Raw genomic sequence first — 23,333 nt, forward strand, 5'->3', positions numbered from 1 at the left:
TGATGGAAATGATATGGGTCAGAAACTTAGCTAGGGTTACGTAGAACATAGAACAGTATAGCACAGAACAGGCCCTTCGGCCCTCGATGTTGTGCCGAGCTTTGTCCGAAACCAAGATCAAGCTATCCCACTCCCTGTCATTGTGGTGTGCTCCATGTGCCTATCCAATAACCACTTTAAAGTTCCTAAAGTGTCCAACTCCACTATCACAGCAGGCAGTCCATTCCACACCCTAACCACTCTGAGTAAAGAACCTACCTCGGACATCCTTTTTCTCCCACCCTGAACCTTATAGTTATGCCCCCTTGTAACAGCTACATCCAGCCGAGAAAACAGTCTCTGAACGTCCACTCTATCTATCCCCCTCATCATCTTATAAACCTCTATTAAGTCGCCTCCGCTCCAAAGAGAAAAACCCCAGCTCCCTCAACCTTTCCTCATAAGATGAGAATGCTGAGTTTTCCAACCGACTGATTCAGCCTGAGACCGTGATGAGGGAATGTGATGGAATGGGTAGTGAGGGAACTGAGTTTATTGCAGGGGCTAAAGACCATGACCTCAGTCATCCTAAGGTTGAACTGAATGAAATTATGTTACATCCAGACAGCAAAGGGGTTGAGGGAGGCGGTAGTGAAGTAGAGCTGGGAATTGTTGACACACACAGGAAATCTAACATCATGTTTTTGGATGTGGCACAAAGTGGGGCAACAATGAGGGTGTACAATCTCCTGCCAGAATTGTCATAATATCCACTCATGTATATCATGAGATGCAGACAGGCAGTGATTGACACACAGGATAACCAATGAACACACAAGACACAGAACAACCAATCACCAGACAGGACACCACCACTATAAAGCCCACAGGGCATTAAGGCTCTCCCTCTCTCACAGGACACGGCTAGGGAGACAGTGCACAGGCCAATGAACATCATCACCATGTGGTCGAGAGCTAGTCTGGTCAAACCAGTAGGAGGTTATCAGTTAGGTTAATAGAGTGTCAACCCACAGCAGATTATGTACAGCAATCAACAGGCTCAATAAAGTGTTGGGCCATCTCCTGTGTCGGAAGCCTGTTTCTCGTTTTACTGCATCCAGTTGCAGTCGATGTTAGACCAATACAGATGACACATCAATAATGTTTTCTGAATTACCTTCCACTTAAGTGCAAACCCAACACACATCCACACCACCATTCCCAAAACAATTCCACACTGCCAGCATCTCCTGAATAAAAATTGTGCGCGATAGATAATATTCTTTGAGAACTGGAGCATGTTGTATTTCACAATTAAGACCGGTTTAATGCTGACAATCCCCACTATTCAGTAATTTTCTGCCTCTTGTAAATGTCTTTATTTTCTCTCATCTTGCCATATGGTCTCAACCATCTAATCTGTGAAGTGTCACAAAAAGATTAAACCATCACATTTTTTTCCCCTTTCCTATCCCTTTTGTTTTGTTCCCATTTTGCACCTTAATCATTAACATCTATCCCCTCCGTATGTGCTGACTGATCTCTGATCGTGCCCAGTATTTGTTTTTTTTTCTCTTTCTCTTCCCCCCCCCCCCCCCCCCCCCCCCCCCCCCCTCCCCCTCCGAAACCCACCCTTCTGTTTCAGCTTAATTGAAAGTTATGAAGTGATCAGGCTGTTTTTATATTTGTAGCGCTTGTGCTGATATTGTGTCGTCATGGCTGTTCGCTGTCATGGCACACTACTTAGAAGGTGTCAGGTTGAGAGAGGCATGTGCAATAGCACTGTTAGCAAAGGTCCCCGAGTACCTTTTGTCAATTGGGAGGAAAGTCTGGTGAGATTGTTAGGAAATTGGGGATATCAACACTCCAATCTTTTTGCCACTACATTTGAAAATGACACTTAGGTGTCCCTCCTTTATGCCCCATAATGGTTATTGAACTGCTGATCTGCATGCACAGCAGCAGTTACATTTGTCCACGGAAGGCTTACTCCAAAAATTAACGCAAGTCTCTCAAATAGAACCATAGAGCCGACACTGCATGGATGGTTGCCTCTTAGTGCAGCAGCAAGTTTCCCAGTGGGCACATTAAAGTAACTACTGATTATTACTGCATGTGTACTTTGGCTATGAAAGTAACAAATTAATCTAGCACTTGTATAAACCATGTGGCACTTTTTTACGGGAGTTTAAGTACTGTACTGTAAATACATAATGAAATTGCTTTCAGTTGTCAGTTCAAAAAAAATCAAGATAAAGGAAGAGATCTTTAAATTAAAAAATATCATGCAAGTAATGGGTAGTGGCAGCTGTGATACCTATTTTTCTTTCACTCGTGAAAACGAACTATAACTCTTGTTTAAAGATTGATCTGCACTACATATGGTGAACACTAAAGTCTGCATGACGAATGTCCCAACTAATCTGATAGTGGTCATAGTTATATTTCCTCTGTGGTGAACATGATAATGCAACAGAATTGAGAACATCTACCACAACAACTTGCATCTATGTAGCACAATGAATGTAGGAGAAACTATCAACTATACAAGTAAATAGGATTGGGTAAATCTTTATAGTCTCGTTGGATTTTTGTTTTTGCTTTTTCCCTGTATAGTAGTTTTTCACTAAAGTGATTGTTTCTGATATTCTGCCAATTTTTATTTTCCACCCAATGATAGATGCCAATTCATGAAGAAATTAACCAGGTTAAGGAAATCTTCCATTGCAGAATAAACTGCAGAAAGATTAATTACAGAAAGATCAAAGAATTTTTCTATAAAATAAAGTTGAATCTGAAATAATAGATAGTTATCCTTGATCATACCACTTCCAAGCTTGTCATAGTTAAATATAATGCAAAAACATACATTACTGGAACAATATTTGAACAATATTAGTAGTAACAAACAAATTATTCTTCACTTTTCTTCACAAAGGAAACACTAAATTAACATTTCCTTTTATTTTTCTTTGGCATGTCAGTGATTTCACTTTTCACAATGGATATGTTTCGAAAGTAAAAAAGTTACAAGTTTTAAATACCAGTTAACCTTACAGTATTTGAAAATTTGTTTCTTGAGTGGTTAGCAAAACAAATCGGGTCCCCACAGTTCAACAGCTGGCAGGCACTTTTCTTTACTTGTACATGAACAATAACTATTTTGAACATGCTGGAAGATTACCAGCACCTACGGAATTGTGCTCCCAACACCGGGGAGAAGGAAGACAAAGGGGGGAGGAATGAGAGTGTCAAAATCTAATTGGTTAAAAAAATGTGTTGCTCAGGGCAGCATAGTGGTGCAATGATTAGCACTGCTGTCTCGCGGCGCCGAGGACCCGGGTTCGATCCAGGCCCCGAGTCATTTGTCCGTGTGGAGCTTGCACATTCCCTCCGTGTGTGCGTGGGTCTCACCCCCACAACCCAAAAAGATGTGCAGGGTAGGTGGATTGGCCAGGTTAAATTGCCCTTTAATTGGAAAAAAATAATTGGTACTCTAAATGTTTTTTAAAAATTGTATTCTCATTTCTGACCTAAACCAATATAATAAAATGTTTATTCTCAAATTTCAGTCCATTTCATCGTGTACCTCAGTTCACAACCTTTTGCTAAATATCCAATAGTTATTGTCATCAAAAATATAAAAAAATTAAAGTTAGAATTAACGATCATTTCAAAATGTGTATCAATCAATGATGATGTGTGACTAGAACAGGCATTGAGATCATTAGTTTACAAATGGAAATCATTTTGTAGTTGTCACCATTATGTAATTTAATCTCCATAAATTACTAATCCTGAATGTTATCATGTTTTAAGCTTTTAACTAAACTCTAGTTTAATTTTGAAGTTTGAGTGGAATTTATTTCCTTCCAACAAGATTGAAATCCATAAACAACAAAGTGCAATATGACAAAAGTAACATTTTTTTCAGAGTTGAATGACCATGTCGGTTGCCTTTACTTTCGATATTTTTATTAAACTAAGTTCAATATGATTGCTTGACAGGTTTTAAATGACCTATTGTAGAGGAATTCGCTTTGAACGGTGATAAATAATATTCTTGATACGATCCTTGAGAATAATATAAACCTTTTGAACGAGAGTCTCTCGTTGTGGAGCCAAATCACTAAAGAAGAGTCATAAAAAGTAGCTTACTTTACTTTTTTTCTGCTCCTTTATCTTTTTAGGTAGGTAAAATTTTGTTTTGCTAGCATTGAGCCACAATCCCATTTATAATAATAATCTTTATTGTGACAAGTAGGCTTACATTAACACTGCAATGAAGTTGCTGTGATAAAACCCTAGTCGCCACATTCTGGCACCTGTTCAGGTTAAAAAAGGGAGAATTCAGAATGTCCAAATTATATCACAAACATTTCACATTAGCAGCTTTCCACTGAAAAGAGTCCAACATACCCAGAAAACCTGCTGGTTTTGAGTTGAGTCGCATTATGCATAAATTAAGAACATTAGAAATAGGACCATATGGGCAAATCATGACTGATGTTCTACCTCGACTCTGCTTTCTTGCCCACTCACTGTATCCAGTGGTTCCCTGAGACCAATAACCTGCCTTAAATATATTCAACAATAAAGCATCCACTAGGGTAGTGAAGTCCAAAGATTCATAATCTCTTGAGAAGAAATTTCTCCTCATCGCAATCATAAGTAATAGGCCCCTTGTCCTGAGACTGTACTGCCATGTTCTGGATTGATGTGGAGATTCCGGCGTTGGACTGGGGTGAGCACAGTAAGAAGTCTTGCAACACCAGGTTAAAGTCTAACAGGTTTGTTTCAAACACTAGCTCTCGGAGCACTGCTCCTCCCTCACCTTGCTTTCACCTGTACTCCAGAGTATAGACCCAATTCCTCAGTCTCTCATCGGAGGACTAGCTTCTCAATCCAGGAACCAGTCTAGTCTACTTTGCTATACTGCCTGCTTAAATATGGAGACCAGAACTGTTCATAGTACTCCAAGCGTGGTCACTCCAAAACCCTGTATAGAAACATTGAAAATAGGAGCAGGAGGAGGCTATTCGGCCCTTCGAGCCTGCTGTGCCATCCATTATGATCATGGCTGATCATCCACCTCAACAGCCTATTCCTGTTTTCCCCATACAATCTTAACAGATTCAATCTCTCCTCACACGTCAGTCCCACCATCCCAGGAATCAGTCTGATAAACCTTCACTGCATTTCCTCTTGAGCAAGAACATTCTTCCCCAGATAAGGAGACCAAAACTGCACACACTATTCCAGGTGTGGCCTCTGCAAGGCCCTGTATAATTGCAGCAAGACATCCCTGCTTCTGTACTAGAATCCTCTCATTATGAAGGCCAACATACCATTTGCCTTCTTTACCGCCTGCTGCACCTGCATGCTTACCTTCAGTGACTGGTGTACGAGGACACCCAGGTCTCGTTGCACATTTCCCTCCTAATTTATGGCCATTCAGATAATAAGTTGCCATCTCTTTTAGGCTGCCAACTTGTTTTTGCTACCAAAGTGGATAACTTTGCACTTCTCCAAATTATACTGCATCTGCCATTTATTTGCCCACACACTCAACTTGTCCAAATCAGATGGAAGGATCTATGCATCCTTCTCACAGCTCACCCTCCCACCCAACTTGGTATCATCTGCAAATTTGGAGATATTGTATTTTGTTCCCTTATCTAAATTATTAATATATACATATTGCTATACTGCCTGCTTAAATATGGAGACCAGACCTGTGCATAGTACTCCTTGTATAATCATTCCAAAACCCTGCATAATTGCAGCAAGACTCCCTTATTTATGTACTCCCAATTCCCTTGGAATAACAATCAATTTGACAGTTGCCATCCTAATTGCTTGTTGTAATGCATACTAGCTTTCTGTGTTCCTTTTACAAGTGCACCCAAATCCCTCTGATTATTAATTAGTCATAGTCTGCAAAGGGCCACAGACATCTCTGTCCATCAGTGTGGGATAATTGGTTATTTATAGTGTGAGGAGCACTTCTCAAAGTGTGGGGTAAGGCAAAGGCAGGTTTCCATGAATATGAGCCGGTATGGGGATTGAACCCACGTTATTTGCATAATTCCGCTTCACACTTTCATCTAGCTAACTGGCCACTGCTGCCTCGTCCCTCCCCCAGTCCGTCTGACCAGTATCTATATATTTCATGTCTTTTTTTTAAAAGGAGAAACATGTCGTGAAATAAATGGTATACACTTAATGTATTGCCAGTGAAAACTTGCATATTGATATTTTGTATTTCTTTGGAGGATGATTCTGAGCAAAATGGATTTGAAGATGGCAGTGGAAGTATTGGGTCACCATCTGTGGCTGTGAGTATTAATGCATTTATAATGAGAATTCTTATCACTTTTGTTTAATTGTACATTTTCAGACTTTTCCACAGCCTTGTTTACTGATCCAAATCCCCAAATTTGTAAAATGCTGTTTATTTCATTAGAATTATGTAGCAAAGCTGTTCCAAATTAAATCATCTGGAAGAAGTAAGGTTACTCATTTCATCGTGGTAGAACTGATAATATTATTTATCATAGAATTTATCATAGAATTTACAGTGCAGAAAGAGGCCATTTGGCCCATCGAGTCTGCACTGGCCCTTGGAAAGATCACCCCATTTAAGCCCTCACTTCCAACCTATCCCAGTAACTCCACCTAACCTTGTTGGACACTAAGGGCAATTCAGCATGGCCAATCCACCGAACCTGCACATCTTTGGACTGTGGGAGGAAACTGGAGCACCCGGAGGAAACCCACGCTGGCACAGGGAGAACGTGCAGACTCCACACAGACAGTGACCCAAGTCGGGAATCGAACCTGGGACCCTGGAGCTGTGAAGCAACTATGCTAACCAATGTGCTACTGTGCTGCAGTAATATAAATATGTAATGTAAATACATTTCTTTTAGCTAAAGTAGTTTTATTCAAAGCTAGCAACTGCGTGCTTGTAAAACAGCAGAGGTCATGAAGTACAGAAGAGTCCATTTGCTTTTGTTCCTATGTTCCAGAAGTTTTGGATGGAGAATTGGAAACAGCAGGTCACAGCACATACACTCAAAGCAAAGAGTTATACTGACTGGCCACAAATAAGTGAGGGATTGCTCACAGGTCTCTAGTGAGATTTTTAACAGAAGAAAATAACTAACAAAGCTGTGCTTAAATTATGAAATATAAATGAAAGAATTACTCCCAGATTGTTTAGTGGATAAATGTGCCTCTGTGCTGCAGCACATGCACATTAATCCGTTGGGGAGTTGAACTATTAGTGTTGCCACCACATTATTATCTAGTTTTTCCTTTATGTATTATAAAGTAAAGAGCAAATAGTGGGGCAGATTTTGCTGCAGCAGGACATTGAGCAACATCTGTTGGAATTTGTCCACAAATCTTAAAACTGCAAGTTCTGAGCATCACCATAAGAGAACTCTGGCAAGTAACAAGGTATCTTCTTGATCAGAGATGGAAGAATTGAGCAATAAACATCAGAGGGACTCCAAGGAGGTTGAATTAAAGGGAGTGAATAGAGATCAAATTAGGTACAGCAAGATAAATAAAGAAGGGGAAATGAAGATCGGATTAAGAGACAGGAAAACTGACAGAAAGGAAGACTCAAATACTTCTTAAAATTTGACACCATCCAATAAAATGGCCCCATTAAAAAAAATTAAAGGCATGTGATCCAAACTTACAATGGTTAATTTGAGAGGTTAATCTACAGTCATCAATACTCGCAAAGCCGTTAAAAGGTGCTTAATCTTGTAATTACTAGTCAAAGTACTTGTGACAGGTTTATTTCATAAAAATATACCAACATCACGACATTGACTACTTGTCAATTGTGAGGCAAACAACAGAATGATGTTTTTGTAGATAGATTGGTGCACCTGGGCACCACAGGTGATTAGCACTGTGGTTTCACAGCGCCAGGGTCCCAGGTTCAATTCCCTGCTGAGTCACTGTCTGTGCGGAGTCTGCACATTCTCCCTGTGTCTGCGTGGGTTTCCTCCAGGTGCTCCGGTTTCCTCCCCCAGTCCAAAGATGTGCGGGTTAGGTGGATTGGCCATGATAAATTGCCCCTAGTGACAAAAAAAGGTTAGGGGTTACTGGGTTATGGGAATAGGGGGGAAGTAAGGGCTTAAGTGGGTCAGTGCAGACTCGATTGGCCGAATGGCCTCCTTCTGCACTGTATGTTCTATGTAAACCTCTGACAGCATATTTTGAACATTTGCAATTTACCATTCATCTGTTCCTTTGCCTGAAGTTGTTGTTATATTTACTCATACATAACAATGAATATTAGCCTCACCGTTATTTTGACAGAAACTTCTGGCCTAATTTGTAATGCTAAATGTAGTTGGCAGCTTAATCATGTCATTGTGCTCACTTCTATTTTGTTAACCTGCAAATTGACATGATCATTTACCAGTTACTGATGTCTTTTAGTCACATTGAACAACCCTGTCTTAGCAAAAATACGTGTTTGTATTGGTCATTGAGCCAGTATTTCTAAAGTTAGGACTGTAGACTATTGTGCAGCAGTTCTGCTTTCTCAACTAATAGAATCATAATTCAATATTTATTTTCTACCAATAGAAGACAAAAGTAATATTCAGCAATCACTTCTTAAGAGCAAAAACTTGATGTTTGTGAGCAGTTATTTTGTTGAACCCTGTTTTCCGTAAATTAAATCCTGAATTTTCAAGCTTAATTTGTTCCAAACATAACAGAATGTTGGTACTTTTGCCACACCATTTATTAAACACTTCAACAATGAAATCCTGTTTAACTATGGCCTTGTTGCATATTCCTTTGAGGCACTTTTGCTCGGAAACAGTTAAGTCGAAATTAAAGAAAGAAACAGGCCATTCAGTCCAACAGGTCAGCTTCACACGAACCTTCTCCTGACTACTTAAGGCAGAATTTTACCATATTTTTCCAAAGTGTCGGTTCTGGTGAGAAAACCGGGGAAAATCCCGTTTGGTGTCGGTGGGAAAGCCCACCGTATATTCAGCCTTTTTAACAATTTTTTTCTCTCCATGTGCTTCACACTGCGCTTGCGATGGCTTGCCTCTTGGTACGCTCACCCCAAGAAAAATGAGTGGAGTTCTTCTTTTAAATACCTCCCCTGAACTTGTTTCAAGTCCAGTCAGAGGGATGGCTGCTAGTAGGTCTGTGCCATGTTTTGCAGAGGGAGCCCTCAGCAAACCTCTTGATGGGGTTGAGCAGATGTGGGAAACCCACGATTGGGTTGATGTCCATCCAGCAAAGTATCCAACTCTACCTGGGAGGCTGGTGGCCATTGTGAGTGCCAGCTCGCTCCAAAAGAGAATAAGGCTGCAGTGCCGGAAAAGATAATAATCATCTTTGTGCAACCAGGGTAAGTCCAGCTCCTCATTTCTCCCACAGCCCCCCTTAACACAGCCTCTACTGTGATCTCACTCCTACCCACCACCTGGGGTCACACCACTTGTCATGCTCTCCCCCCAACAGCTCTGGTGCCCCTAAAATTCCCACTATCACTCCCCTCCCACGCATGCCACACCATTCCCATCTGACAAGGTACAACTTCCGCCTACACCCTTCCCATTGTCACATTGCAGGACAAACTAGGGCACAATAGGCGTGATTGGGCACAGCTGGCTGGCGTGATGCCAGAGCTCAAGACCCTCACCCTATTTGAAGAACGAGCCTTTGAGCTGGTTGGCCAAGAGCAGGACCACTCCTATGCAGAGGGCGAGGTTGGGCAGAAGACACAAGTGAGAACCCCCAACACATCGAGCCATGGCGCAAGCCTCATGTAACCTTTCTCCTATCAGTGTTCTCCTGTCTGCACTAATGCCAACGCTCTTCCATGCAGGCCAATCAGCAGATTGGACCAGCCTAGACCACCCTCACAGCCCCTGGACACCACAGACCCGAGCAGCTTTGAGGCAGATATCTTGGAGACATACATTGACGAGGTGACACACCTGTCATCCGCACCCTCCACCCACACAGGTACTTGCACTTCAGTGGATCAAATAGTTGGTAGGCTTCTGGGTCACTCACCTCTTGAGGAACTCATGCCTGATGATCCACAGCAGGCGGAGGCAAGAACATCCAAGGAATCCTGGACTTGGAGGGATGCCAGAGCCTAGGGGTCTGCTGAACCTCATGCTGATGACGTGCCCCTGGATACGGCCGTCCCAAAGCTGCTGGAGCTGCAAAGGCACAATTGCAAGCACCAGGAAGAAATGATTGCATTTTTCCTCAAACTGCAAGACCGACTGGATGAGGCCCATAGTCTTCTGTCCGAGGAGATGGTGCCGTCAGTCTCATGCAACGAGCCCACACTGCAAGAATGGCATCCACAGTGGAGACCTCTGCACAGGATGTGCACTGAATAGCGAGGATGTCCGCTCCATGGTTCAGCTCATGTGCTCCATGGTCCAGGGCTTCAGCTGCATGGTGCAGGCGCCAGTGGGAATCCACAGAGTGTCAGTGACAGAGGATGGTGGGGCTTCTGGATCTTATTCCAGCTGCCCCTCTATCTGACGGAGGAGCCCAGGAATCCCCAGGCATCTGTAGGGAGGAGGAATGGCTGGAGCGCTGGCAGGAATGCAGCCAGGGTCTTTTACCCTAGAGACCCTGGGGGTGTACCCAAGTGACCTGAGGGTATCCAACCCCCCAGGGAATGCCCACCAAGGTCATCTTGAACAACAGGGTGTGGATGGCAACAGGTCACTTCAACCTCCCCTGTGGATCCTGGGGGGTAGATCTAGACTTAGCAGAAAGGTAAGAAAGACTAAGAAACAATAGGCACCTAGTGAATATTGGTGATTCTAGGCACTATTGGAGAAAAGTCACCCGGAGTGGTACGGTGGCACAGTGGTTAGCACTGCTGCCTCACAGCTCTAAGGACCCGGGTTCAATTCCGGCCTCTGGTAACTGTCTGCCTGGAGTTTGCATTTCTCCCAGTGTGTGGATGTTTCCTCCAGCGCTCTGATTTTCTCCCATAGGCCAAAGATGAGCAGGTAAGGTGGATTGGCCATGCTTAATTGCCCCTTGGTGTCCAAAACGTTAGGTGGGGTTATTAGGTTATGGGGATAGGGTAGAGGCGTGGCGTGCTCTATCCAAGGGCCGGTGCGGACTTAAGTCGAATGTCCTCCTTCTGCACTGTAGATTCTGCAATGTAGATTCTATGATTGTAATAACTGGCTAACATTAAAAATCACTTTGATCACCTATGGAGAACCTCCACACTGTCATGTTGTGCCACCATGCTCCGCAAACCCCCGCGCAAACTTGGCACTTCCTCCCTGTGCAGTGTGAGAATGGCAGCCTTGTGTCTCTCCCACCTCCCAAACCAAAGCTGCAGCCCCACCTGCTCCTCCCCAACCTCCCATCCATGGAAGCTGTGTCGTCGTTCCCCCCCCCTCTTCCCCGCAACATCAACGCTCAGGCCTCGCGTGTGCCAGCCTTCTCCAGTCATGAGAATGCCATCGGATGAAAATGAGAGTTTTCCAACCTCGTCAAAAGGTGACGGAACACACTGGGACCCCTGACCTTGGAGGTGGCAGTAGCAGCTGAGATATGTTATTCTGCCTCTATGGTACACTAGGTCACCCCATTCAGTGGCAGGTCGCTTTCAGCTCTCATCAGGCAGGAATCAGACATTTCATGGAGATTATTATGAGCATCGCTCTGACCTCACTGCAAGTCGTCGTCATTCATCTGCAGTGTCCAGTTAGTTGTTTTAGCACCCGTCCCATGAACGGAGGGATTATGTCGATGACCTCTTGTAGGCCCCACAGTAATGAGAAGAAGGAAGACCCCATGTTGGGAGAGGTCTTCACACCCTAGTCCTGGTTGTTACCAAACAGAGAGTCGGTGAGGGCGTCCCTAGCATTGAGCCCCATGTGGTCCCTGGCCATCACCCAAGGTCTATCCTGCTCAGCGGGTTGCCTATCGTCGTCGTACTCCTCGATATCCTCCTCATTCAAGAAGATGTGGTGCTGCTTCTGGTCTAGCTGTTCTCCCTGCTGCAGAGCAAGGTTGTGCAGAGAGCAACTAACCACTGTGATGCAGAACACCCTCTCAGGGCTGTATTGGAGGGCAGGTACCTGAACTTCGTCTTTAGTAGTCAAATCACCTGTTCGACCAGCGCATGCCTGGCCTCTATAACCAGTGGCCTTGAACTCCCAGACAGATGGGTGGCACACGGATGTCATGGCACAGTGGTTAGCACTGCTGCATCACAGTGCTCGGGACCCTGATTCAATACCGGCTTGCGTCACTGCCTGTGTGGAGTTTGTACATTCTCCCCATGTCTGTGTGGATTTGCTCCGGGTGCTCCGGTTTCCTCCCACAGTTCAAAGATATGCAGGTTCGGTGGATTGGCCATGCCAGATTGCCCCTTAAGTGTCCAGGGGTGTGCAGTTTAGGTTATGGGGTTACGGGAGAAGGGAGGGGTGTTTGGGTGAGTGGATATGGGTAGTGTGCTCATTCGAAGGGTCAGTGCAGACTCGATGGGCCAAATGGCCTCCTCCTGCACCGTAGTGATTCTATGATCTCATACCCTCTGTGGGGGTTCATTCTCATTGCAGTAATTCTCTCTTCCACCCCCATGTGGGAGTCTTCAAGCCTCATGAGGCTGGAAAGCACCCCTTGTCAGGAGTCCCATGCAGCATGGCATCCCATGGGACCAAACCCATAAACCTCACCATTGACCCCTGTATTGACCCTATGGATTCACTGCTCCCACAAACTTTCCAGCTGCCACTCTGGAAGGGCAATCCTTCAGCGGTTATATCGCCATGTGGGAAGTGCTGCCTACGTACCAGCCACCAGACCCCTTAAATCTCGAGACAACCATGAAGAGCTGTTAAGGCCTACAAGCTCCCCGCCCTCATGCTGAACTTCTCTGGGTGCCTTGCATCATTTCTGCTGCCCTCTCTGTGACAGGCACCCTGGAGGGTAAAGCCGACCTGAATGCTCACCCCTGATATCTCCTTCGGAGGTGGGGTTGTCAGGTTCTTGCTTTTATACAGTTGTAAATCGCGTTGTATGACATCACGCTGGCGGCAGAAGAATATTCATTGCGGGAGGAAGTTCTGGCGGGAGGGCTTGCTAATGGTATTATAATGTATTTAAACGAGGTTCCTGGCCTTCTGTGGTGGGGTTCTCTTTCCGTCACCAGCGATGGGCCTGGAAAATCAGAAAACATGATCTCTCTGGCGAGGAACGCGTTTCCCAATTCTTACCGCATTTTCCACATGAGTGCCGGTTCTTGCTCATGGCTAACTGTAGGGCAGCACGGTAGCACAAGAGGGCAGCACGGTAGCACAAGTGAATAGCACTGTGGCTTCACAGCACCAGGGTCCCAGGTTCGATTCCCTGCTGGGTCACTGTGAGGAGTCTGCATGGTCTCCCCGTGTCTGCGTGGGTTTCCTCCGGATGCTCTGGTTTCCTCCTACAGTTCAAACATGTATAGGTTGGGTGGATTGGCCATGATCAATGCACTGGGTTATGGGATAAGGCAGGGGAGTGGGCCTCAGTGTAGAGTGCTCTTTCAGAGGGTTGATGCAGACTCGATGGACCAAATTACCACCACCTGCATTTTAGGGATTTTATGGATTCTATATGAAATTTAATTGATATAAAAGTTTGATGCAGTCTGAAACTTCGCGCCTCCGTTTTCCACAAATAAGAATCTTAATAGATTGGCAAAACATTGGGGAAAAATTGCAGTGTGTGCTACACAGATCCAGTCATTGGTCTGAATGGAAATATTCTTTTGTGCTTCAAATTATGTAAACACACCTTCAAGTTCTGTCAATCCACAATCTATAGAGATAGAACAGGGGAGTGGGATTAATCGGCACATGCTGCTTCTGTGTTAATTCTTTACCCTCACCTCCTTTGATTTAAGTCACATGCATAACTATATGTTTTATAATTTTATTTTTTATATTTCACCACTTGTTATCCTTAAAAGCTCTAGTTCACTTTCCCAATATGTTATGTTGTTTAATATATAATCCATTTCCTTGTTTCTACCAAACCTCCAGGTGTCAGGCTAATTTTTGCTGAGCTTATGTAGTACTCATTACACATTAGCTTAGCCTTCCAGATTGTGCATTAGCTAGCGTCGTTGACCACTTTGCTGGACCTTGTGATGTCTACAATCTTGGACCCCTTTTGATAGTGTTCTATCACTTCACTGTTCTACCTGATAGTTTTCTCTGTCCCTCATTCCACCTGAACAAGTGAAACGTGGCTTGCGTCCAACCATAAAAAATTATGTGAGACAAGCTCATGATAATTCTCCATCCCTGGTTTGTCTTTCTCTCTCTTCCCAATTACCCTTTCAGAAATTATCTGGTAGCTCCGACAACATAGCTAGGTGAAGGAATTTGCTGCACATTAAACTTTGAGCTCAAGCTCGTTTTCTTCATGTATCATTTGGAAAGTTATGATCTACATAAGGGTATGTACATACATTTTGCTTTGAGTTAATGTGATCCATACCACTTGATCTTCACTGTTATTGATTTATAATTGTAATCCTCCTAGCCAGCATTTATTCTCAATGTAAGCCCACAGAACTTTTCAGTGTATAATATTGTCCCGTCTGTAGAGCTCCTTTATAAACATGTTGCTTGAATAAGTAATGGGTGCAGCATTGCAGACATCTGAGAGCACTTAGGAGGGAATCATTGAGGAGCTTTTGTGGAAATGTGATAGACATCTCAGGTTGTTTACAAGAGGGAACAAAAATATCTATTCGACACACACTGTACTATTGAAGTACGTATGCTTAAAGAGATATTATAGTGTCACACTGAATTTTAACATCCACACACTGGCACTTGAACTATAGAAAAATATTGTGTATGTATTGATTTATTTAAGGTCATCGATTCTGAAGTATATTTCCAATAGTAAATGCATTGACAATTTTGAGTTGTTGCAGTTGTTGAAAGATCATTCATCATGAAAGCAGAAGCTTGGTTTAACAGTCTGCCAAGACCTGTTTTCATTAGCCTTAGGTCACTCTTCAGTGAATGGGATGCAGTGAATAAGTAGTGGTGTAATCCCTTGATACTAAGTGAATTTTATTCTGGGAATGTGTAAAGCCGCTTTATGGATGTGCATAGTGTATTATTCCAACAAGTAATTACACTAAAGTGGTGACATTAAAGCAACTGTGATTGCAGAAAATGATCAGCAAATTAGATCCTATTACTGCGCACATCAAAAACTATCCTTAATACTTTAACTCTGTCAGTAATAATGCTATGTAATCATCCATCAGGCAGACACATGCTAAATCTGACTGGGATACTGCCAAATATCTATTTTTTATATCTGGTATTATCCTTTTGGGTTGCTTTTAAATCAAGCCATACTGCTTTACATTTTTTATTATAATTGAGATGAAATATTAAAATAACTGACAGATTTAAGTCAGCTCATATGATTATATACAATAATTTATATAAAAATGCTGCAACATGGTGACTGTAAAGGTAATACAGTTCATTATAATCCCATTCCCAATGCTGACTTTTTGTGACTAGGTATTAGTACTGTAGCACAATTTGAGAGTGGAAGCTGTTCATTACAACTGCAAAATGTGGACTGCAATATGAGAAAAGGTATGATTTTTATTGACAAAGTTCAATGGAGAAGGAAAAAAATCAGTTATTACAAGAGATCTAGATGTGCAAAATAAATTTGGGGATTGTATGACTTGAGCATAAACCACTCAACCTTGCTGTTGCAGCAGGTAGTATCCTCAGATTATTCTGCATCTTATAATGCTCCAAATGTCATTCCAATATCATGTACTATCTGTTGTAATGTGAAAATTTTCCATAGAAATTTGCTTGTTTTGTGCAAGTATCCTCCATTTAAAGCATGCCCTAATTGTGTTTTTTTTAATAGCATGGTCTCTAAATTAAGGATGTCTCCCAAATAGTGCTTGCCTCAGTTTCCATTTTAGTGCAAATATCACTGTCTTTTAAAGACAGTTCGTGGCTGCCCTCCCTGACCCTTCTCACCACTTTCCGCTCCCTTCCAACCCTCCCATTTGCCCCTCCTTTACCGAGCTCTTAGAGTGAAGACTCGGGAGAGATAACAGGAAAGGCTGTGAGTGGCAGGGGAGGCAACATGGGTGACAGGAAGCAGCTAGCTAAAGTAGGATTAAGGAGTGAAACAGCAAGCAGTTGGGTTGGTGGAAAGCAGTGAGCAGGAGAGTCGGGAAAAGTGGTGAGCTAGAGGTAGGAAGTGGAGAGCAAGAGTTAATTGCTAAGAGTTTAACAAGTTGGTAAGAGTTAGCAAGAGGAGTTTTGGGCTGGTTAGGTTCAAGGTAGCCATAGAATCCCTAAGTGCAGAATGCCATTCGGCCCATCTAGTCGCCAATGCTAGGGGCATTCAAATGGTCATTGGATAGGCATATGGATGATAAGGGAATAGTGTAGATGGTCTTTAGAGTGGTTTCACAGGTCGGCGCAACATCGAGGGCCGAAGAGCCTGTACTGCGCTGTTATGTTCTATGTTCTAGTCTGCACCAACCCTCTGAACGAGCACTCTACTGAGGCCCACTCCCCCGCCCTATCTCTGTAACCCCACCTGCATATCTGCACATCTTTTGACTGGGAGGAAACTCATGCAGACACTGGGAGAATGTGCAAATTCCACACAGACAATTACCCAAGCTGGAATTGAACCTGGTCCCTGGTGCTATGAGGCAGCGGTGCTAACCACCGTGATGCCTGATAGGATTTTAGATTTTAGGCCAATAGGTTTCTAATTTAGTATGTTTTTGTTTAGCACGCCATTTGTTTGGGGAACACATAAGGAGTGCTATACAAAGGATTGCTGAAATCTGAAGCACCAGTTCAGATACAAATGAATAATATCCTCTTTTCAGTGAAATTACCAGGGCTACCAATTTAATGAAAATTGGAGTATTAACTTTCCACTGTTTCCATGCAAGAGTTGGAAGTTCTTTGTCTAGTTAGTAATTTGTGTGGTTCCAAGTGTTCACAAAGGTAGGAAAATCTCAAATGATTTAAATTAAGATATTTAACTGTAATTACTGAGTGGCATATAACATTCCATTTCATATACATTCAAAAGCGCTATCCCATTTCATATAAAAATGCATTATAAAACCTCAGTAGTGGTTAAAGCCAGCCACTGGTGATATAAATTTTGAGTGTTAAATTTGTGATATTAGCTGGCAAAAAAATCTGATTTTAAAAGTGCCCTGACAAATGGTAAAAGAGATGAATTTTGTTCCAGAATCTGGCCACCGAGTGTCTCTGTGGAGCAGTCTAATTATCTCTTGTGTTAGCAACCAGGGGTAAACAGTTGGGTTTAAAATATATATATTTAAAATGGGTCTTTGCAGCTCCTACGGATGACTTTTCACTGAATACTGTTGACTAACTATGCAACGTTTGTCCAATCCCCCATCTCAAACCACCAATTCCTGTGTTTGCTGTTTGTACACCCATAAATTTCCCCTTCTCCCTTTTTTGGGAGCAAATCATAGTGGTGAATTTAGGCAGCACTTAATAGGATGAGGATGATTCAAATAAGAGTATTGCTTAAAAAAGACATGTTTTTGAAGCTTTTCATCTTGCGTTAATCACGACAATTCACAAGGATACCAAATATAAAGTGAACAACAATTTATAAAGGGAGTGCTGATTGGCTGCTAAGTGGACTCTGATTGGTAGAGAATGCACTTGTTAACTGACTCCCACAGCTATCTGGACTACAGCCCTTCGCACCCTACACCCTGTAAGGGTTCCATCCCTTTCTCTCAACTCCTTCTCCTCCGTCTCATTTGTTCCCATGATGCCACTTTCCAAAATGATGCTTCGAAAATGTGTTCCTTCTTCCTCAACTGTGATTTCCCACCTACAGTTGTTGACAGGGCCTTCAACAGTGTGCGGTCCATCTCCCGTGCCACTATCCTCGCCCCCTCCCCTCCCTCCCAGAACAAGGATAGAGTCCCCCGTGTTCTCACATTTCATCCCACCAGCCTCTGTATGCAAAAATATTATCCTCCGCCATTTTTGCCAACTCCAACATGACGCCACCACCAAACACATCTTCCCTTCACTCCCACTGTCAGCATTCCGCAGAGACTGTTCCCTCCGAGATAATCTAGTCCACTCCTCCACCATACCCAGTACCTCTCCCATCACCCATGTCACCTTCCCAGGCCCAAAACACTCATTCCAGGTTAAGCAGCGTTTCACTTGCATCTCTTCCAATTTGATCTACTGCATTCGCTGCTCCCAATGTGGTCTCCTCTATATCAGAGAATCAGAGAGACCAAACGCAGACTGGGTGATCTCTTTACAGAGTATCTTCAGTCTGTGCGCATTCAGGACCCTGACTTTCCCGTTGCTTGCCATTTTAACAAAAGACCCTGCTCTCATGCCCACATGTCAGTCCTCGGCCTGCTGCAATGTTCCAGTGAAGCTCAACGCAAACTGGAGGAACAACATCCATCTTCCGGTTAGGCATGCTACAGCCTTCTGGTCTCAACATTGAATTCAACAACTTCAGGTGATTAGCTCTACCCCACTTCGACCCAATTGTTTTCATCCCATTTAATTGTAACTGCCTTTTACCATTTCTTTCTTTCTTGTCTTTCTTAATATATATTACCCCCCACCCCCCATTTGTCCTCCTTTCCTTTTCTCCTCTTTGCTTCCCCGTTCTACCCCCCTCCCAACCCACACATCTACAATTCACCCTCTGATGTTAGTTTCTCTACATTTGGCCTTTCACATCTTTTGTTCTCTCTGGGGACTGCCATTAGCACTCTTTCCCCTTGGTTTCTGTGGCCATTAGCACTAGGTTTCCCTGGTTTCTGTGGTTATGACTCATCTTTCATCCTCACTCCACAGTATAAATATTTCCCACTTTGTCTGTTAGCTTTGACAAAGAGTCATCGGACTCGAAACGTTAGCTCTATTCACCCCCTACAGATGCTGCCAGACCTGCTGAGATTTTCCAGCATTTTCTCTTTCGTTTCAGATTCCAGCATCCGCAGTAATTTGCTTTTATCCAGTTAACTGATGACTGGGTTAACTACCAAGCTTTGTTTAAGTTCAAACCAGGCAAGGTTAATGCTGGAATGAAGCAGAGAATGAATGTTGCTTATTTGTTTAGTTGAAACAGGTGCTTTGTGTGAACAAAATATGTGTACAATGCGAGAGACAAGAACATGCACATGTTTCTAAAATCTCGTCAAATTTAGCATTTACCTTAACTTTAACATTAGCATGTAGTTCCTGTTAGTTATAGTAGTAAACAAGTTGCCTATTCGTGGCAGCTGCACAGCTAGTTAATAGGTAGCTTGTTTAGAACTGATTTCAGGTCTTTGGAATTCTAGCTAATATTAGTCTTGCATGTGCACTAAATACATAGTGTGAAGTCCAGATCCACTGAGTACAGCTAGACAGAGTACTTAAATTAGGGAATTCACGTGTGAGGGAGTTTTGTACTGAGGGAAGTGACGTTGTTCTGGTCTGTACAGAAGGTCTGAGAGAAGGAGCAGAACACAGTGAGACCTGAGAACTGTATACAGGCATTAATTAGGTAAGCAGTGTTGCCTTCTTTACTTTGGGGTGAACCACAAGCTGTTTCTTATATTGACCAAATGACCACACAACCAATATGTTAGCTCAAAAACTGTTTATTAATAACACAAGACTTGTATCTCTCTGCAATAACACATGCGGCTCCGTACTAAACGACACTTAATGACTAAGATGACCTTTACTTAACTTCGAATGACCGGCACTGTGCAAAATCAGGCCTTTATCCGGGTCCACGTGGTCGGTTTGGAAGTTGTTGGGTTCGTCTCAGCTAGGCGCGGCCTTCAGGAATGGTCGCGGGTCCTTGAACTTGGTTGTTCTGCTGCAGTTGGTCGCACACGGGCCGGTCCCAAAAGAGGCAGATGTCTAGTGCGCAGAGCTTTTTATCCTTCGTCTCTGACGTGCCCTTTTGGGCGGTCCTTACTCCAGGTCCAATGGATCGATAGGGTTCATAGAATTTATTTACAGTGCAGAAGGAGGCAATTCGGCCCATTGAGTCTGCACCGGCTCTTGGTAAGAGCACCCTACCCAAGTTCAACACCTCCACCCTATCCCAATAACCCAGTAACCCCACCCGACACTAAGGGCGATTTATCATGGCCAATCCACCTAACCTGCACATCTTTGGACTGTGGGAGGAAACCGGAGCACCCGGAGGAAACCCACACACACACGGGGAAGATGTGCAGACTCCGCACAGACAGTGACCCAAGCCGGAATCGAACCTGGGACTCTGGAGCTGTGAAGCCATTGTGCTATCTACAATGCTACCGTGCTGCCCTTAATTCTTGATCACCCTCATCGATCTCAGCCAATTAGGGGGTGGATACCTCGATAGCTGGGCGGGTGCTAGCTATCATTGTCCCGGGCACGTACGCCTTTCCAAATAAGGGGAGGCGTGGCGCCGGTTAGTCTGCTACTGTTGTAACACCTTGATTATTATTCTATTGTCCTGGGGAAAATGGTGATCGACTCTTAATTGATACAAGTTTCAGCCAAGTGTGGTTTCTTTGCACAATACACAGAGACTGTGTGCCTGTCTGTGTCCCAAATTGACCACAATTCCCATGGTCCTTTGCAGGTGGCCATTTTGCATGGCTACAGCAGGTAGATGATTAGTTGATGTTTTAAAGTCATATTTTTTTTCCCCCAAGCTGCGGCAGTAGTTTAAACTAGGACCAAGAATATATAAGTACTGTTTTAAATTTATAGGTTAATTAGTTACACTATTTGATATAACAAAAAATAATCAATTAATAAAGTGTTTAATTAAATAGATGAACAAAGGTTAGTCTGTGACATGACTGGGAAGTTTGGATGTTTGGACTGCCGGTTATGGGGGTTTTTTGGACAGTGAGCCTGTACCAAGCAAACACACCTGCAGGAAATGTCTCCATCTTAAATCTCTCTTTTTGTGAGGCACTGGCACTTGCACCAGTTTTGGGACTTGAAGTAGCTGTAATTGAGTGTGAGTTGGAGAGACTCCTGGTCATATGGAAGGGGGAGAGTTTCTGTACAGTTTTATCCAGGATATGGCCACCATCCAGGGAAAACAGGTTCAGCGAAGTGAGGGTGTGACTGATTGATTGAGAACCGGGAGCTAGGATTTAGGAGAGGTTCAGGAGGTGGTCCCAAAGCCACTCCCCTGTCTAAAGCCTCGTATTCGTTGCCAATGAGGACAAGGAGAAAGACTGCAGGGATGATGACCATGATGCAGACCAATGCACGTGACTCAGAAGGCTGTGTGGGCAGAGGTGGTAGGAGAGCAGAATAAAAATATGACAGTAATAGGGGACTGTATAATTGGGGGGCGATAAATTGTATCCTCTGAAGCCATGACTGAGAATTCCAATGGGTATATTGCCTACCTAGAGCCAGGGAAAGTGATATTTCTTAACCACTGGATAGAAAGTTGGAAATGTTTTGGGGGTGGCTGGTGGACAAAGAGAGAAAATCTTCAGGGTGTTGATTTCTGGACTATTGTCTGAGTCACATGCAGATTGGCATAGGAGTAGACAGTTCATGAGAATTTATATGTGGCTAAAAGGCTGTTGGGGAAAAGAGGGATTCCTTTTTGTGGGGCACTGGCACCAGTTCTGGGGCTTGAAGTAGCTGTACTGAAGGGATGGGCTCCACCTGAACCATGGCACTACCTGTGTCCAAGTGACGAAGATAAATAGGGAGCTGACATGGCTTTAACCTGGGGGGGAGGAGGGGAGGAACAATCTACAAGAAATGTCAGGAGCCTATTGTAATCATGACAGGAAAAACATTGGGAAGAAGATATTGATTGCATGGAGATTCGATGATTATAGAATGGGAACCTAAAAGTTGATTGAATATAAAGTGAGAAGACACCTATTAAAAATTAATTAAATACCTGTACAGCAATGCACACAATGTCTATAATAAGATTAGGAAGGGAGGTGGAGGAAAAGATATTCAGACAAATTATGGAAAGGAAAACATAGATAAATAATCAGGAGTGATATCATAAAATCATAGAATTTACAGTGCAGAAGGAGGCCATTCGGCTCATCGGGTCTGCACTGGCCCTTGGAAAGAGCACCCTACTTAAGCCCACGCCTCCACCCTATCCCAATAACCCCATATAACGTTTTGGACACTAAGGGGCAATTTAACTTGGCCAATCCATCTAACCTGCACATCTTTGGATTGTGGGAAGAAACCGGAGTACCCGGAGGAAACCCGCGCAGACCTGGGAAGAAAGTGCAAACTCCACACAGACAGAGTCAACCGAGGCCGGAATTGAATCCTGGTCCCTGGAGCTGTGAGGCAGCAGTGCTAACCACTGCAACCGTGCCGCCCCAGGTACTTTGACATTAATCGGACAGAAGAGGTAGGTCACTGGTAAGACAGTGGAGTTCCTACAATAATAATAATCTTTATTGGTGTGTCGCAAGTAGTCTTGCATTAACACTGTTATGAAGTTACTGTGAAAATCCCCGAGTCGCTGCACTATGGCACCTGTTTGAGTACACTGAGAGAGAATTCAGAATGTCCAATTCACGGAACAAGCACGTCTTTCGGGACTTCTGGGAGGAAACCGGAGCGCCCGGAAGAAACCCACGCAAACACGAGGAGAGCATGCAGACTCCGCACAGACAGTGACGTAAGCCGGGAATCAAACCAGGGTCTCTGGCACTATGAAGCAACACTGTGCTACCGTGCCACCCTATGTGTATCGGACTCCTTTGTAACCCGTTATATAAAAGGCTCAACCAGGGATTCTTCATTGGATCGAATAAGGAGGAATAACCCAAAGCAAGTAAGAGAAGTAAAAGTAGGGGAACTTCAAGGCAATAGTGACAATTAAACAATACGCTTTAAGATGAATATAGGGAAAGACACAAGTGTGATAAAACCAAGTTATAGTTTGGAGGAAAGCTCGTTTTGAGGAGTGTCATGGGTGGAATTTGCATTTCTTCACAGCAAGTGATCAGAGTTTGTTTTATGTGAGAAGTATTTTTTCTTAGTGATTGCCCTAATGTAAATAAACCCAGCAGCAAATTCTTTTGTGAATTTAAAAATAAGAAAGGTTATTTATTATCACGCTTAAATCAGTTTTAAACATGTGATTTCTCATACACTTGACTCGCCCACATTATCACTCACACAAGGATTAGATAGAGATGAAGGAGAAAAAATACAATTGCAATTTATGATTGTCTCAGTTTCTTTGTGACATGCCTGTAGTTTCTC

At 43.4% G+C, this 23,333-nt stretch overlaps 1 protein-coding gene across 2 annotated transcripts in view; it reads left to right on the forward strand.

Annotated features, from left to right (window-relative positions):
- Window positions 1–23,333, forward strand: part of LOC119969427 (ankyrin repeat domain-containing protein SOWAHC) — a 184,710-nt gene that overhangs the window by 80,303 nt on the left and 81,074 nt on the right. For both annotated transcript variants that reach the window (XM_038803057.1, XM_038803058.1), the window contains exon 6: window positions 6,255–6,317. In XM_038803057.1, the coding sequence (XP_038658985.1) occupies window positions 6,255–6,317 (63 nt within the window). The remainder of the gene's footprint in view (window positions 1–6,254; window positions 6,318–23,333) is intronic.

Source organism: Scyliorhinus canicula, chromosome 7 (assembly GCF_902713615.1).
Source record: "Scyliorhinus canicula chromosome 7, sScyCan1.1, whole genome shotgun sequence".
NCBI classification, from domain to species: Eukaryota; Metazoa; Chordata; class Chondrichthyes; order Carcharhiniformes; family Scyliorhinidae; genus Scyliorhinus; species Scyliorhinus canicula.